Below are 14,675 nucleotides of genomic sequence, written 5' to 3'. Positions count from 1 at the left end.
CAGGTCAAAAACACTCACCTAACTCGCCTCTCCCCAACAAATGATTTTGCTCTTCCTTTAGGCAGGTGGCCGCTCCCCTTTTAGCACTCAATTACCTAATTAGGGAATGGCCACACCTGTGATTGCTGGCAGGGACAGAATTAACTTTACATTACAGAACTAACTAATCTTACATTCCCACACACATTATTTACATTTTTCGCTCTGTCACACATGGTTTAACTATTCATCCAGCTGCTGGTTCCCACTCCCCAGGTAAAGGCACAGCCACATGGTGTGCAAGTGGAGTTGTATAGTCAGGGGGGCAGAGCTTTGCATGCTGGTTGTTCAAAAGTCTTCGCTGGGGATTCCAGGGGGAGTGTCGCATTGGCTCTGGCACTCCTGCGGGTTAGGAGGAAAAATCTGCAGGGGCAGAAGTGCTGTGGGGAGGTCCTGTGGTGGAAATTATATATGGGGAGAAAAAAGGGGTAAAATAACTGGACGCAATTTTTTATTTACTTCATGTAATAAAAATACGTCGAAATAAATACAATTTTGAAATTGTATTATAAAACGGATTGTTAGAATGCTGCATGCTTATTGGACAGTCAGGGTTCCAAGCCGTGACAATATCCACGATATAGTAGCAGTTGTGAACTACTTAGGTAAAAAAGGCAAGTCCTAACCTGAGCTAACTTTGTATCACTGAAAGAACACGAGAAACAGGCCACTACGAAGAGATTAATTTATTATGAAAACTGATTAAAATAAAGCTAAGTATGCCACTGTGACAAGCAGAAAGCCCTGTGAATGGAACAACTACAAAAATGTTATGCCGATTTATGTTTGAAGAGTCAGCTTTGTGCCCAGTTGCTTCAATGTACCAAAAAAAAAAAAAAAGCCTACATATTACAACTGAAAAATAAAATGAATAAATATGTTCTGCTTGCCTTTTTAGTTTCATTGCAACAAAACAGAGCACCTTCAATTCTTCCGATGTATGGTAGCTACACTGGATTGAAAACAGTCACAGGTCTGAGACCTCTCTGCATAGTTAGCTACGGGGAACTGCTAGAACTTGCTAGCTAACTGCAGCAACACTTTGGAGAAATCTCTGTGGCATCGCTAAGCAAACAAATATGATTATACTTCTTAAATCACTTTTTTCAATGCCTCAATTACTGCCGCAATTGACAGTTACTTTAATGACTGTACAATTAACAGCAATATTCAAAATAATGTCTACAAATGACCAGAAATGCAACAAAGCAAGTAAATTATAAAAAGTTATTTAAAGTCAGAAAAAATGAACCGAAACACATTTAAGCAAGTTTTTTAGTTATTTTAAAGTCCTTTTTAAAAAAGTTTAAACTCAAACAACAAAAGAGAAACTATTGTGAATATTAAAAGTTCACAGGAATTATTTGCTGTTGCAGAAGGTTATATTTAAAATGTGTTAAAAAATATTCAGAAACTATCGATTTTTCTTTTCTGTGTTTATGAAAAGTTGGTAAATCTATTTTATAAAAGCAATAAGGCACGAGAGGGCATGGGTTATCGTGGATATTGTCACTGCTGGCAGTATCCATGACATCCCATGCCCTCTTATGCTTTATTGCTTTATTAAGATGATAGGTTCATTAAAAAAAGACCACAGTCATATGGTGTCTGAGAAGCCAGTGAAAAGTCTAGGGAGATGGTACGACAGGGATCTAAAGGACGCAGTTTGTGTGGGAGAAGTTAGACAACAAGCAGTGGCAGGGTTGAAGAGCATAGACAGCAGCGCTTTACTGGGCAAATGAAACTCTGGTGCTTCCAGTTTGGTCTACTGACAAGACTGCTGTGGCCAATGACTGTGTATGAGTTGAGAAGCTGGAAGCTTTAATCAGCTCATACGTGAGGAAATGGTTGGGAGTTTATGGTAAAGGAATACTGCAGCTTCCAGTCTTTGCTCTAACCGAGGAGTTTAAATGCACCAAGGTCTGACTGGAAATTACATTAGTAGATTCACGTGACAAATGTTTAAGGGAGGCAGCACCTATGTTGAAAACTGGAAGAAAATGGGTGGCCAAGAAAGCTGTGGAAGATGCTAACGCTGCCCTTCAAATTGGTGATATTATGGGTCAAGTTCAGCATGGAAGAGGGGGTCTTGGTCTCAGTTCAGCTCCTCTTACGTGGCACAAAGCAGCCCCAGCTCAATGGAGGAAGCTGATATTCAATGAGGTGCAAAAGCAGGAGGAGAGAATGTGGTGTGTACAGGCCGTTTCCCAGGCCAAGCAGGGAGAATGGATGAGATGGGAGAGTGTGGAACAACGCGAGATCGGCTGGCAAGACCTGTGGACAGTGGGACAGAGCAGGATCAGTTTCCTCTTCAGATTAAGATATGATGTTCTCCCATCACCACAGAACGTAAACCTCTGGGTGGGTGAGGATCCCTCATGTTCTTTGTGTTCATCACCTGCAACATTAAGGCACATTTTTACAGGCTGTAAGGTGAGTTTTAGCCAAGGATGGTTTACTTTGCTCCATGACCAGATGCTGCGATGTTTGACAAGTGTAACCTGACCAATAAGTTGCCACCAGTTCTGTCAAAGCATTACTCACAAAAGACACTATTCTTCCGTCCAAGAGAGCAACCAAGAAACTAAGAAAAGGTGTTAAAACCAAGCCTCGCCCAGGACAACTGGAAGCTGCTAGAAACAGGAAAATGCTGGCAGATGTTGGTCAATGGCTTATTTTTCCAACTTGGGTTGCCAACACTAACCTTCGATCAGGCATTGTCTTGTAGTCTGGATCAGCATGCCTTGTTCATCTGGTAGAGTTAACAATGCCATGGGAGGATGCTGTGGACGAGGCGTATGAGAGGAAGAAACGCCGGTATGTTCAACTAGCTGCTGAAGTGGAACAGCTAGGATGGAGAGTAGGGGTTTACCCAGTGGAGGTGGGTTGTCGAGGATTTGTGGCACACTCAACAACCCGGTTTCTTAGAGATATCGAGTTCAGTGGCCAAGAGTTGCATCACACAGTGAAGAACTTATCTGAAGCAACAGAAAGGAACAGCAACTAGCTGTGGTTGAGACAGAAAGGTGATAGTTGAGACAGAGGGGGTGATGCTGGGATGCCAGAATCACTGTCTTGCCCATTTGAGGTGTGGTGGTCTAGTCAGCGAAACACTGAGGACAGAAGGTGCCCACTTGAAGACGCCAGAGATGTACCCTACTTAGCTCAATCCAGACAGTTGTCATGCAGATGCACTGGGGAGACCGCACTGTGGTTGATCCCTGGAGCCAGCATTGCAGCCATTGTGTGTGCTGATGCACTGGGGAGGCAAAATAAGCTTATCCCTGCAGCCAGCATTACACTTCAGCCATCAACACCAAGCAGAAGGATAGCTACGTCATCAGATGGATGGAGATGCAGATGGATCACATTAGTTTACTGGAAAGCTACATCTTAGTTGGTGCTTATCTTGGCGAGAGTTGCGTTCAAATCAGTATGAAGTTTTAACATATACTCTCATGTAATGGAAATCATGGTTACACAGGAAGAAAATACAGTGGCAGTCCTCAGATTCTACACTTTCTTTATTGTTCATGGGAATGTTGAGACTTTATCTTTAATTACATATTAAGGGGCAGGCCTTACTGACAGCCCTGTTAGTGTAACAGCAGGCATCACTAATAAGGTTGCATCAATTACCATTGTTGAACTGATATTTAAAATAAGTTGTTTTATACCTGGCAAAGCAAGGAAGGTGTTAACTGGTGGTGGTTCCTGCAGTCCTGATGCCAGCTTTTCTAATTCCAAACCTAGCAAACCACTTTAATCATAAGCCATGTTGTGATATGCACCTAATGTAAACCCCCTGCTTCTTTTATATACATTCTGAAACATAATACCTGTTTCAACCTAATACATAATTAGTCAGTGGAAGAAATCCAGGGAAACCCAGGTGTGCAGTAAAATTACTCTCAAGCATAATTTGCTTGCTGTAGAAAGTAGATAGGAGAATACACTATATCACATCTGCTTCCAAAAGTACCAGGCATTGCCTTGAGTAGTGCTCAGAGGCAAAATGTATTATTGTATATAATGCTTATCTGAAAGACATGTCTAAGTGAGCTACTGTTACAGACATGGCTGTCAAGACTAGGGCTCAGAAGAGGCTGCAGTAATTACAAAGAATACAAGCTGTTTATTTTTAACAGGCTTGTTGATTGTGCTTCTCTGTGTCCTGGAGACAGCTTCCTAATTTGTCCCAGATGAATTCCAAATGAAGTCTATTTTTTCCCTTGGAAATAAGTTTTATTTATTTATTTATTTATTTTTTCCATATGGTTATTGTTTGAATCGAGGACTGGAAGTTCTGGCAGGAAAGAACTTGGCGATCCCTCACACAGAGTACTATGCAGTGTGGCTTCGTGGTTACTTCCAGGCCCACTGTGTAGCCAAAACAGTTGGTGTCAGTCATGTCAAGAGTCCTCAGATTCCTCATGCATATAATTTATTCATTTTACAGTCTGCACGATTCCGAAATCCATTTCACAAGGATCTGTCTGGATTGAATTTAGCATTATTTAGAAATACTAAAAAACTTTAGACTAGAAGTCATCTTCAAATGTTGGCATGGTTTTGGGTTAAGTGTAGTGCTCAACATACAGGTGAGCTGGGTGGAAAGAAGTGCATTCTTCACACTTGGGGTTTTAAAAGCCTGTTTGAAAATCCTTTATTAAAATACCCTCATCTTAGTAAAAATTTTGATCAAAGTTTACTTCAATCTTAAAATATTTTGTATGTTTAACAAGTGGTATTTACGTTGCAGTTTGTCAAAATACAAAATAAAAAATTCTGGTCACTAACGTTTAATGACATAACATGAAACTAACTCCTGGAAATGTTGCCACATGTGTGGTATAAAAATGATCTATTTAGCAATCTGGTTTTGGGGAGAGTAGTTTGGTATAATTTTGAAGCCGTTTACAGATGTTCAGATCTAACAAGGCGCGCAGTCTTATAGCCTTGCTTGCTTTCATTGAAACAAACCCACCAGAAAACCTGTGAAAACAGCCTGCTCTACAGACCCGCCTAAATGTGGTTTAATCCTATAACAGTCAAGCTGCAGCCTTTTGCTAATCCACTAACACTGTAATGCAAACGACCTTTCCCACTGGCTATGTGGACAGTCTATAATAGGGACTGCTGTCATTTGTGATGGAGTTTATCTACTATCATTAGTTAAGAAGTGTTATAGTACCATATGGGCTCCCAGCACAGTCTAGGACAAGGACTCCCATCAGAGACAGCAGAGGCCGAGGCAGGATTAATTTCTGGCAGGCGTTGCTGATTTAGGTGATTTGTTGATTTAAACATTTGAGCATGTTTAAGATTTCATTAGACAGCAGACAGTTGCATGTATGCCCTTATGTTTTGAAGTTTTTAACAGAGTCGTTTTAAGGCCTTAAATTTGTTTTATTATAGCTGTTGAGTAATGACAAAATTATATGAATGTTCTCGATTTATGAAAGTAGGAACTCGAGTATCTGGTATTTAGTTTGCCTTTTACATATAATGAATGCATCACTTCTATCTCCTATTGTGACCACTTAGTATGGCTTAGTGAAATAGCACAACACTGTGCTGCTAAAAAGTCTTGTTTCACAGAAGTGTGTATTGAAGATTTCAAGGGTGACCTAGAACAGTTATGAACAGAAACCAGTTTTCAGTTTTGGAGAAATGTTCAGCTTGGACTCCATTCTCACAGTGAGTTAATTAAAGTCTGTGTTCGTGGACATAAGCATACTGTTGTAGACTGCAGAGGAATTAATCAAAATATTTTTTTTAAAACAATAACAGCGAAAGATTTGCAAATAGGTATATTTTTATTACATTGTAAAGAGTTCAACCCCTGTAATGTTTAGCAGAAACACAAAATCAGGTGATTTAAGAATTCATTTATGTGATCCTGAGTACCAGTGTCCTACATTCTTTCTTTTTTTGCTTGTTCTATTACAAAATATGGTGCAATTTTTGGTGCAGAAAAAGCTTTGACAATAGTTTTGTGTTGAGTCTGATCAGATGATCAGATTGCTTTTGTTTCCACGACAACCTCCTGAATTCTCCATTTGTGTGGCAGGTGGCGTGAGACCCTGATCGTTTACCCGCGGAGTAACAAGCAGAGCCAGAAGAAGAAGCGCAAGGTGGAGCCGCCCACACCTCAGGTAAGCACTGCTCAGGGGCTCCTCAGAGAACTTCCAGAAATACCAAATAGAGCATTGCTGTAACCCTCACATTCTGTCAGTGAGAAATAAGACAGTTACAAATGAGAGGAGGCCATTTGGCCCAGCTATGCTCGTCCTCTTTCTATTAGCTGATTGGAAACAAAAATTTAATTCAGCATCAACAACAGGACTAGGTAACCCATGCCATACCCCCTCCACTCTCTGACGTAAGTCTATGTCCACTTAGTTTCCAGATGTGTCCTCTTGTCCTGGTTCTTATTTATTATGCTTATTACTTATTATAATTAAATGTTTTTTGTGCAGTTTTTGTATTTTATTAGTTTGTAATGGCCTTTGTTATACTGCCTCCCTCCCGATAGTGGCAGTTTGGTACCTGCCCCCACCAAGGGTGAATGGACTGTATACAGTACATTATAACAAGTATGGTAAGAAATATTTTTACATGGCAGCTTCCTCCTTCACAGACAACAAAACAAAGGGCTCGCTATTTTTATTACAGCGCAGTTTTCAGATCACTATTTTGGGGATAGAGGGAGATGGAGAGGGGATGGTAGCACATCTAAAAACCAGCATCTCGGGTAAAACAATTGTCTTTGTTTCAGTTTAAGCCCCGACGACGTTTGGTCTAGAATTTTTTAACTCATTGACACAATTATTGTTAGATTTGTCTGACTTTAGTTTAATTATTGGCGCTGACATGAATGTGGTGTTGAACTCGGCTCTTGACAGATCAGGCCTGCAACAGGGGAGTACAGAGATTCTGTCTGTCTTGCAGCGACTTGCATCTGACTATGGTGCAGTTGATGTTTGGCGTGTACTTAGCCCCTCAGCTAAATAATTTACATAATCTTGACATTATCCTGATGTCCCTCTCAGATCCATAGTGCTAACTTTTCAGATTCATATTTTCTGACATCCCGAATCGAGACACATGGTGGCGCTTCAGTATTACATTATTACAGAACAAATCATTCCGAATGTCATTTCCATCTTGACTTTAATCGTGATTCAGTAAATGATCCTCGTATCTTATGGGAAGCAATTAAGTGTTTTATTAAGGATACTTCTAAATTATTTGCCTCCTAACCTTAACAAATCACTTCTGAACAAAATTAAAGAGTTGGAAACCAAATTAGCTCTCTTAGAAAATACTTTACAGAGTTGTTTCTCAGAAGTCACTAACTTTATTAAAATAGTCAGACAGGTGAATCCAGCTGCCTAATTTGCTCCAAGGCCGTATTTCCTTAATAAAAATGAACATACTCTTGCACATCCACTTTTTCAGTTCGATGAGCCCACTCCCTCCCCCTGGTGGATATTGGGATGAATTGCATTCTGAAATCTCCAAGTTCGTGTGGAGAGGGAGGCGGCCACATATCAAGTTCTCTACATTACATCGTGAGAAATCCTCAGGAGGACTATCCAAATCTCAAAGATTATTTCTGGTCATTCATACTGCGGCTGATCACGGTGTGGTTGGATTCTAACATTCCTGTTTCATGGTGACAAGACTTGGTTTATTCTGGCATTCCCCTTAAGCAATGTAAATTATGCTTTGGTCCCATAATCTCTTATTTGATCACAGTGTGGTGTTTGGAAAAGCACAGTAAACTTTTAACAAAATGGCTCTCTCTCATTCGCCTATTTTCGCCTTATCGGGAGGCCGTCCCTTTTCTTTTCCACACTGGAGAGATAAGGGTATTCACACTTTGGCGGATATTGCTAAAGACAACTGCACATTCCAGGAGCTACAACTGCGTTATAATTTACCAGGTGGTACTTTCTTTTTTTTATTTATGTCTTCACTCTGCAATGCGTTCCTGTGGGGTTCCCTGGGGGACAGAACTGTCATCTCATGCTTTGCATGATATACTGAGCACAGGGGGCGAAACGAAAGGGCTGGTGTCCACACTTTATACTCGCCTATTAAGAGCCTTATATAAACCATTGGTGGTTAATGCTATTTAGAATAGGAACATATCTTCTGGAAATGAAGATATTTACTGGGATACGGTTTGGAATAATTTAAACTGTGCTTCCAAAAATCCTAATCATCATCTGAGCCATTTTAATTTTATTCATAGAATATATTTAACCCCTCGGAGACGATTTCAAATGAAACTCACCCCTACCCCGATGTGAACGTTCTGTTCCCAGGGAGCCATGAGCGAATGTGGCTATATTCTGGGATCGGGTTTGTTCAACTTTATCCACTGTTCTCGAAAAGAATATTCCTTGCTCCCCTATGGTCCTTTTGTTGAATGATGACTCGTCACTTGACCTATCTCTACAGCAGAAACTGATTTGGCTGGCTGGTCTTACTGCTGCCAAAAAGAGTCTAGCCCTGCGCTGGCAGCCTCCGCATTCTCTTCCCTGGTTTCTGTGGACCCCCACATTTCTTGACATTGTTTATATTCATCACTCGGGTCCCTGGGGCCAGGCAGGGCTGTACAGGCCTGGAGAGCAGCGTCAGATGCTGTTAAATTGCTCCTAAACCCGTCCCCAGCTACCACTATTTGATATGGGAGTTCAGGGTTCTTTTTGGGGTGGAGTGGGAGAGGGGTTGCCACCTGGGCAGTGGGGGGGAAACATGGGGAATGTTCTTCTGTACTGAACTGTTGTATCGTTTTGTCGGTGCAATATATACAGAAAGAGATTCACAGACCAGTGAACGTGGAACATGATCAGAGTCAGAACAGCATACTGTAATCATGTATCCTGTGGTTTAGATACATATTTGGAGGCACTCATGTGGGATAGAGCTGAGTCTTTAGTTTCGGTACCCTGCCAGTAAGGCAGGTAGCAGGGAAACCAAGTGCAGACGAGGCCCAGGATTTTCTGGTCTCCAGGACTGGTATAAATTCTGTCAACAGTAACTTTATTTAAATCAACAGGAAGTTCTAGTCTAGAATTCATACAGCAGGGGGTTACTTCAGTGCTGTTGTCTATTTTATGAGGCTGTTCAGTGAAATTTAGCGTACGAGGACACCCCTAAACCTAAAAATGGATATTAACCTCTTTAATACCCGAAACCTGAATATAATATATCAAAGCTGCTCGCAGAGCCTCTGTGACGCAATCATGCCGGCCCCCGAGGGTATAAAAGGACTGCACACACAGAACTCAGTGCCATTTTTCACTTTCAAGAACTGACTTGACATAAGTGCTTGTTACTGTTTCTGTAAAAAAAAAAAAAAAAAAATCACATTTTACACAAATTATACGTGATATTACAAATAGTTTTTGTAATATAATAGTTTTACTAATTATAATACTTATTTGTGCACTACAGGCTGTTTGTTACATCTGCAGCAGCCTTGTGCCCCACTTGAAGCTGGTGGCTTGATCCCAGGGATCAAGCAACTTAAGTCAGCTGACTTCGCGCTCTCCCCCCAGACTGCAGTAGCTCTGGCTGGAGTTATTTTATTCTCGTTTTGGCATCAGCCAATATTATGAGATGGTTTGTATAGTTTAATTGTATTACTGTGTTATTGTAATTCTTTTTATTTTTTTCATTATATTTTCCTGTTTTCACAGACACTACGCGCAGGATTGTCTGCATTGTGTGCTACTGCACACATGCAGTGAGAGCAGCTGCTGGGCTGAGCAGCGCTGCGCAGGACTAAGAGGCTGCTTGGGGAATCCCTCCCACAGCATCTCGATGCGTTTTTGGTGACAGCTTTTGCATCACCATTGTGCCTGTGGAGGACAAGCATGGTATATGCTCTTCCTGCCTGGGCACATTTCCCCAAGTGCATGCTGAGAAACATCTGTCCCACAGCTCTATAGCGCTTTCAGCGTCCCTCAATCCTACACAGTATTCTTTCCCATCATCCTCTGTTAGTGAGATGGCTCCGTCCTCACCCCACCGCTCTGTGACAAGGGAGAGTGAACGACGCATCCAGGAAAATAGCCCACGCAGAAAGCCGTCCTTACGGTCTTCTTCATCCTCCTCTGCCTCTCCTCTGAGGAAGAGTAAGAAGAGTCACCAGTCCAAGCGATTGGTGGACTTCAAATGGAGAAGCTCCTGGCAGCAGTTTCCCACCAGGGAAGTGGCCTCATATAGTTGCTGCGTGAACGTTCAGCTCCGCCTGTCCCGTTGGGGTCCCAGGGGGCTTTGAGTGCAGATTGGCAGCAGGATGATGGGCTCTCCATCACCACCTCTGAGGATGTTGACAAACAGGATTGTCTCTATTGAATGCCCCTATTACACTGGAGCTTAACTTTGGTCCCGTGGTGGACAAGATGCTGCAGCGCTTTCATCACACGTGGGAATCCACGAAGGAGCTGGGGCACTTGCTTCCAAAAAAACGACCACCCCCAGTGCTCAAACCAGCGGCAAACTGGCATCCCTGGCCCCAGCAGTTTCAAGGATCGACAAAGCCAGCTGCGCCTGCTAGCAGAGGTGGTATTCAGAACCAACCTGCGGCTGTTCGCTGCGGAGGCTATAAGTTTCAAGCCAGCAACAAGGCAGCCACTCTCTGCAGTTCAAACATGGTGACTCCAACATCATGAACCCGCAAGACACAACAGTGGTGTCTCAGGAGGTAGCACTTCTGCTGCAAAAGCAGGCTAGTCGCATGATACACCTCCTCCAGTTGGAGGACTGATTCTTGTGGCAGAGCTCTGCCTGTAAATAGTATTATTATTTTATTTTTTTTGGTGGATGTTAGCAGCGATGGGGTTAGTTCCTGTCCCTGCCAAAAACATGTGAGAATGTGGCTACTCCAAATAGAATAATTGGTGATAATTGGGAGCAGCCACATCATCTAAAAGGAGAGCTCAGAGCTCCATTAAGAGAGAGACTACCAGGAAGGTGGGGCGAGAGATGAAAGGTGCAGTGTTTTTGATCCACTTCTAAACAATAAAGGTTGTGTATATTTTTTTTTACCGGGAATCAGCTTAGCTGTCTGGTATAGGTTAGACCTGCAACAGTTTAGTTAGCACTCCTGGAAGGCATTAGGTTTTTGGTTTTGTTTATTTTTGAAGTTTAAAATAAACATACAGGCCTGCCCTGTTTAAAACCTACCTGTGCTTGTGTGGAGTACTGTTCCTTTTACACAAAAGACGAGTGAAGATGGTCCTGCATGCGGCAAGCTCACTCCGGGTTTGTCACATTTTTACTCCAGGTACTTCCTGGTGCCCAAGTGAAATGGTGGCCTCAGACTAATCAAAGTATGTGGACCCCCCCCCCCCCCCCCCCCACTTGGCAGGGTGTCCACATCAGTGTCTTGGAGCTGCTGGCAGTTTACCTGGCTTTGCAGAATTTTTTGTATATCTGCCTGGGGTGACAAACTGGGCAGTGGACCTCCTCTCAAGGAGAGTCCCCAGCGCCTCAGAATGGAGACTTTACCCTGGGGTGGTGAGCCTCTTTTGGTTTGGGAGAGCAGAGATTGATCTCTTTGCTGCCCAGGAATCGACCCACTGTCCCCTTTTGTTCTCCATAACAGGAGGCACGGACCGGCTGGCGATAGATGTCTTGACACACCAGTGATATGCCTTCCCACTACTTGCCCTGCTTCCACTGTGTCTTGAGAAAATCAGGCAGGACTGGGCCAGGGTGCTTCTGGTAGCCCCTCATTGGCCCGTGGAGACTTCCCAAGTGCCGCTACCTGCTCAGTCAAGCACGGGGGATTTTATGGCATACAGACCCACTGAGCCTGCTGCTCTAGGTCTGGCCACTGAATGGCTGGAAGTTCGGAGACTTCGATTTTTAGAGGCCAGGGCAAAGGTTACTCTCTGTACCAAACCTGCCTTTTTGCTGAAGACGAACTCAGAATTCTAGATCAACCGGTCTGTGAAATTGGTGGCTTTCCATCTGCCTCCTTTCCAGTCTGACAGAGAGTGACCGCTCCATATGCTCTGGTAAGTTCATGCCCTGGTGTTCTATGTTGACTGGACGAAAAGTTGGAAGCAATCTGAACAATGTTTTGTCTGCTATTGGGTGGTCCCATGGTCAAGCCCTATCTAAGCAGCAACTGTCCAAATAGATAGCAAGCATGGTCAGGACTGCCAACTTGCCCTCTGTAGAAAAGCTCACTGCCCATTTCACCAGGGCCAAGGCAACTTTGTGGGCTTTATTCCAGGGTGCATCTGTCAAGGACATTTGCCATGCAGCGGTGTGGACTACTCCCTATACCTGTATTAGGTTCAGCAGACACTCAACAGTGTCGTGGATCCTCAAAACCCTGATTTTGGAACTGGAGTGTTAAGGGCAGCTTCTTGGTAGACCCTTATAACACATGCATAGAGGTCAGTTCTCCCTCAATTTTTTTAGCCCTAGCTACTTGTTACTGGGGTTCTATATGGTAACGCACAAGTCAGCCTCGGCTTAGCCTTGTAGCATTCCAGTCGTTCTGAAATATTGCCCTTGCGACGGCTGTGGTACATTTACCCATATGGTAATGGTTACATTTTGTACTTGAAAGGGAACGTTGAAAGTAACAGTGGGAGCCAAATATTGACTATTACTGTAAAGCATTTATTTTGTACAAGTCTGCATGCCGTAGTGTGTCTAATGATTGTGTACATACTTTATAATATGGATAGTCTTTAGCACAAGGTATTGATAGTACAGTGACCTACTTTGACATTTAAAGGCACATTTTCAGAGTAGTATAAAACCATAACAACTGGGAAAATAAACCTGTTGCTTTGAAGGCTCATCTGAATATTCTAAGTCTGTATAAGATATTCGAGATGGTCCGTGAGTAGCTCGTCTGGTAAAGGCACGACTATCTTGTATACAAAATGAGTGATACAGTTAACCCTGGCCAGGGGCCCTGTGCACTCAAGCAGACCCCTGCAGGGCTGGCCTTTGTCTTCTAGGGCCAATAGTGGTCATGCGATCAGAGGACACCCACTATTCTCCTGAGCTATTGTGGAGAAGCTTTGCTGGGAAGAAACACAATTAGACATTCTGACATGGGGAGGAAAACGCTTTAAAAAGCTTGGCCAGCATTTCAAAGAGTTTTTTGCTCGGTCTGTCACTTCTAATCTGTCGACAGTCACTGAAATGTTACATTAACAACAGGTAACAAGGTTTTCATCACCCTATAGAATTACTCATTTTGCTTCACAAAGTCGAATGAATCCTGCTGAATAATGTTACGTTAACATATTGAATTACTTGTGACATTTTGAAATCTAACTTGAAATACTGTAGTACTTTTGGCTTCCAGTAGAGTTTTGTGATATCATTTTGTAGTTTCTTTGATTACATGATGTTTAATAAAATATATAAATTGTGTTCATATACCTGTTTATCTCATGTATGCAAGAGGTACAAAAGCAAAAATCCCAAATTCAACTTTTATTCAAAATCAATCTGACATTAATCGTTTCAAAGTGCACCAAATCTTAATCCAACATGCAAGAATCCCAAACTGAGTTTTCATTACAAATCAACCCGACATGACAAGTTTGACGCGAAAAGTTTTTCAGAGTTCAACATCCTCAAGTTTTATTTAGTTGTTTTTTTTTTTTGCTTCGGCCCATGGTTGCTGAACAAGCCTAAAAAACAGAGTGCTTTTTGACAACTATGTTTATAACAGAGCTTGTCTGCGTTACTCCTTTTTTCAAATTATCAATACAGTTGCCAGCTTTGTTGCAACATAAAATTGTTTGTTGTCTTCACTGCGGAGGTGGCATCCCCTGCATGCAGACCGGGATGTTGACAGTGTGTGTTTATGTTATCTTTTTTAAATTGTTTTTTTATTTGGCGTCCAGGGGCCAGGTTCGTTGTTGCCAAAAGTCTGTATAATGAAGGGCTTACAGCGAGGGTGTACTGTATGTATCTATATATTTATTTATTACATTTATATAGCGCTTTTGGGGGAATTAAACAATTGACAATCAATTAATCCTGCTCACCTGCCTTTAAAAAGAGGCTGAAAAGCCAGTTTGTTTGTTCTTCTTGGTGCCGTGCTGCTTGTGTGTTTGGTGCTTTGTCTGCACAGCAGGGAGGAGAAGGGCGTTACAGTAGAGGTTATTTTAGGGGATTTTTAATCCTACCACAGTTTATTTAGTTTATGTTAGGAGGAAGGTTCCTGGTGCGGGACCTCCCTGTGTAGTAGGAATAGCGCACGGCCCGAGCTAGGCCACCTTTTATTTCTTTTAGGTTTTTGAACTGTGTTTTGTTTTTCCTTTTTGTTATTCATATCCTCCGGCCCTAGGACTACCATTGCTGGCACTCTAGTGGCGGCCACAAAACTGCAACTGCTTAAATAAATAAATAAAACCTGGACGCCTGAGTCGAATTTCAAATACAAACCCTCTGTGTGTCTCACGTTTCTCAGCGGATACCCACAAGGTAACAGTACCTCCCTGTTACATGCGTGCACATTTGTTATTTCATTTTTGTTATTTTTCACCTCCCATTGTGTTCAACATTTAACAGATGATATAAAGAAGTTTGGATCAGAATCCAGTAATCCCTTACAAAAAAAGTAATGTACT

At 42.3% G+C, this 14,675-nt stretch overlaps 1 protein-coding gene across 6 annotated transcripts in view; it reads left to right on the top strand.

Moving 5' to 3' along the window:
• The window catches only part of si:ch73-103b11.2 (myosin phosphatase Rho-interacting protein), a 253,084-nt gene that overhangs the window by 142,295 nt on the left and 96,114 nt on the right, over positions 1-14,675 (top strand). For all 6 annotated transcript variants that reach the window (XM_041229193.1, XM_041229192.1, XM_041229189.1 and 3 more), the window contains exon 5: positions 6,113-6,197. In XM_041229193.1, coding sequence (XP_041085127.1) covers positions 6,113-6,197 — 85 coding nt within the window. The remainder of the gene's footprint in view (positions 1-6,112; positions 6,198-14,675) is intronic.

Source organism: Polyodon spathula, chromosome 26 (genome assembly GCF_017654505.1).
Source record: "Polyodon spathula isolate WHYD16114869_AA chromosome 26, ASM1765450v1, whole genome shotgun sequence".
Classification (NCBI taxonomy): Eukaryota; Metazoa; Chordata; class Actinopteri; order Acipenseriformes; family Polyodontidae; genus Polyodon; species Polyodon spathula.
The sequence above is the reverse complement of the archived record's forward strand: the minus strand, read 5'-3'. Positions and strand labels throughout refer to the sequence as shown.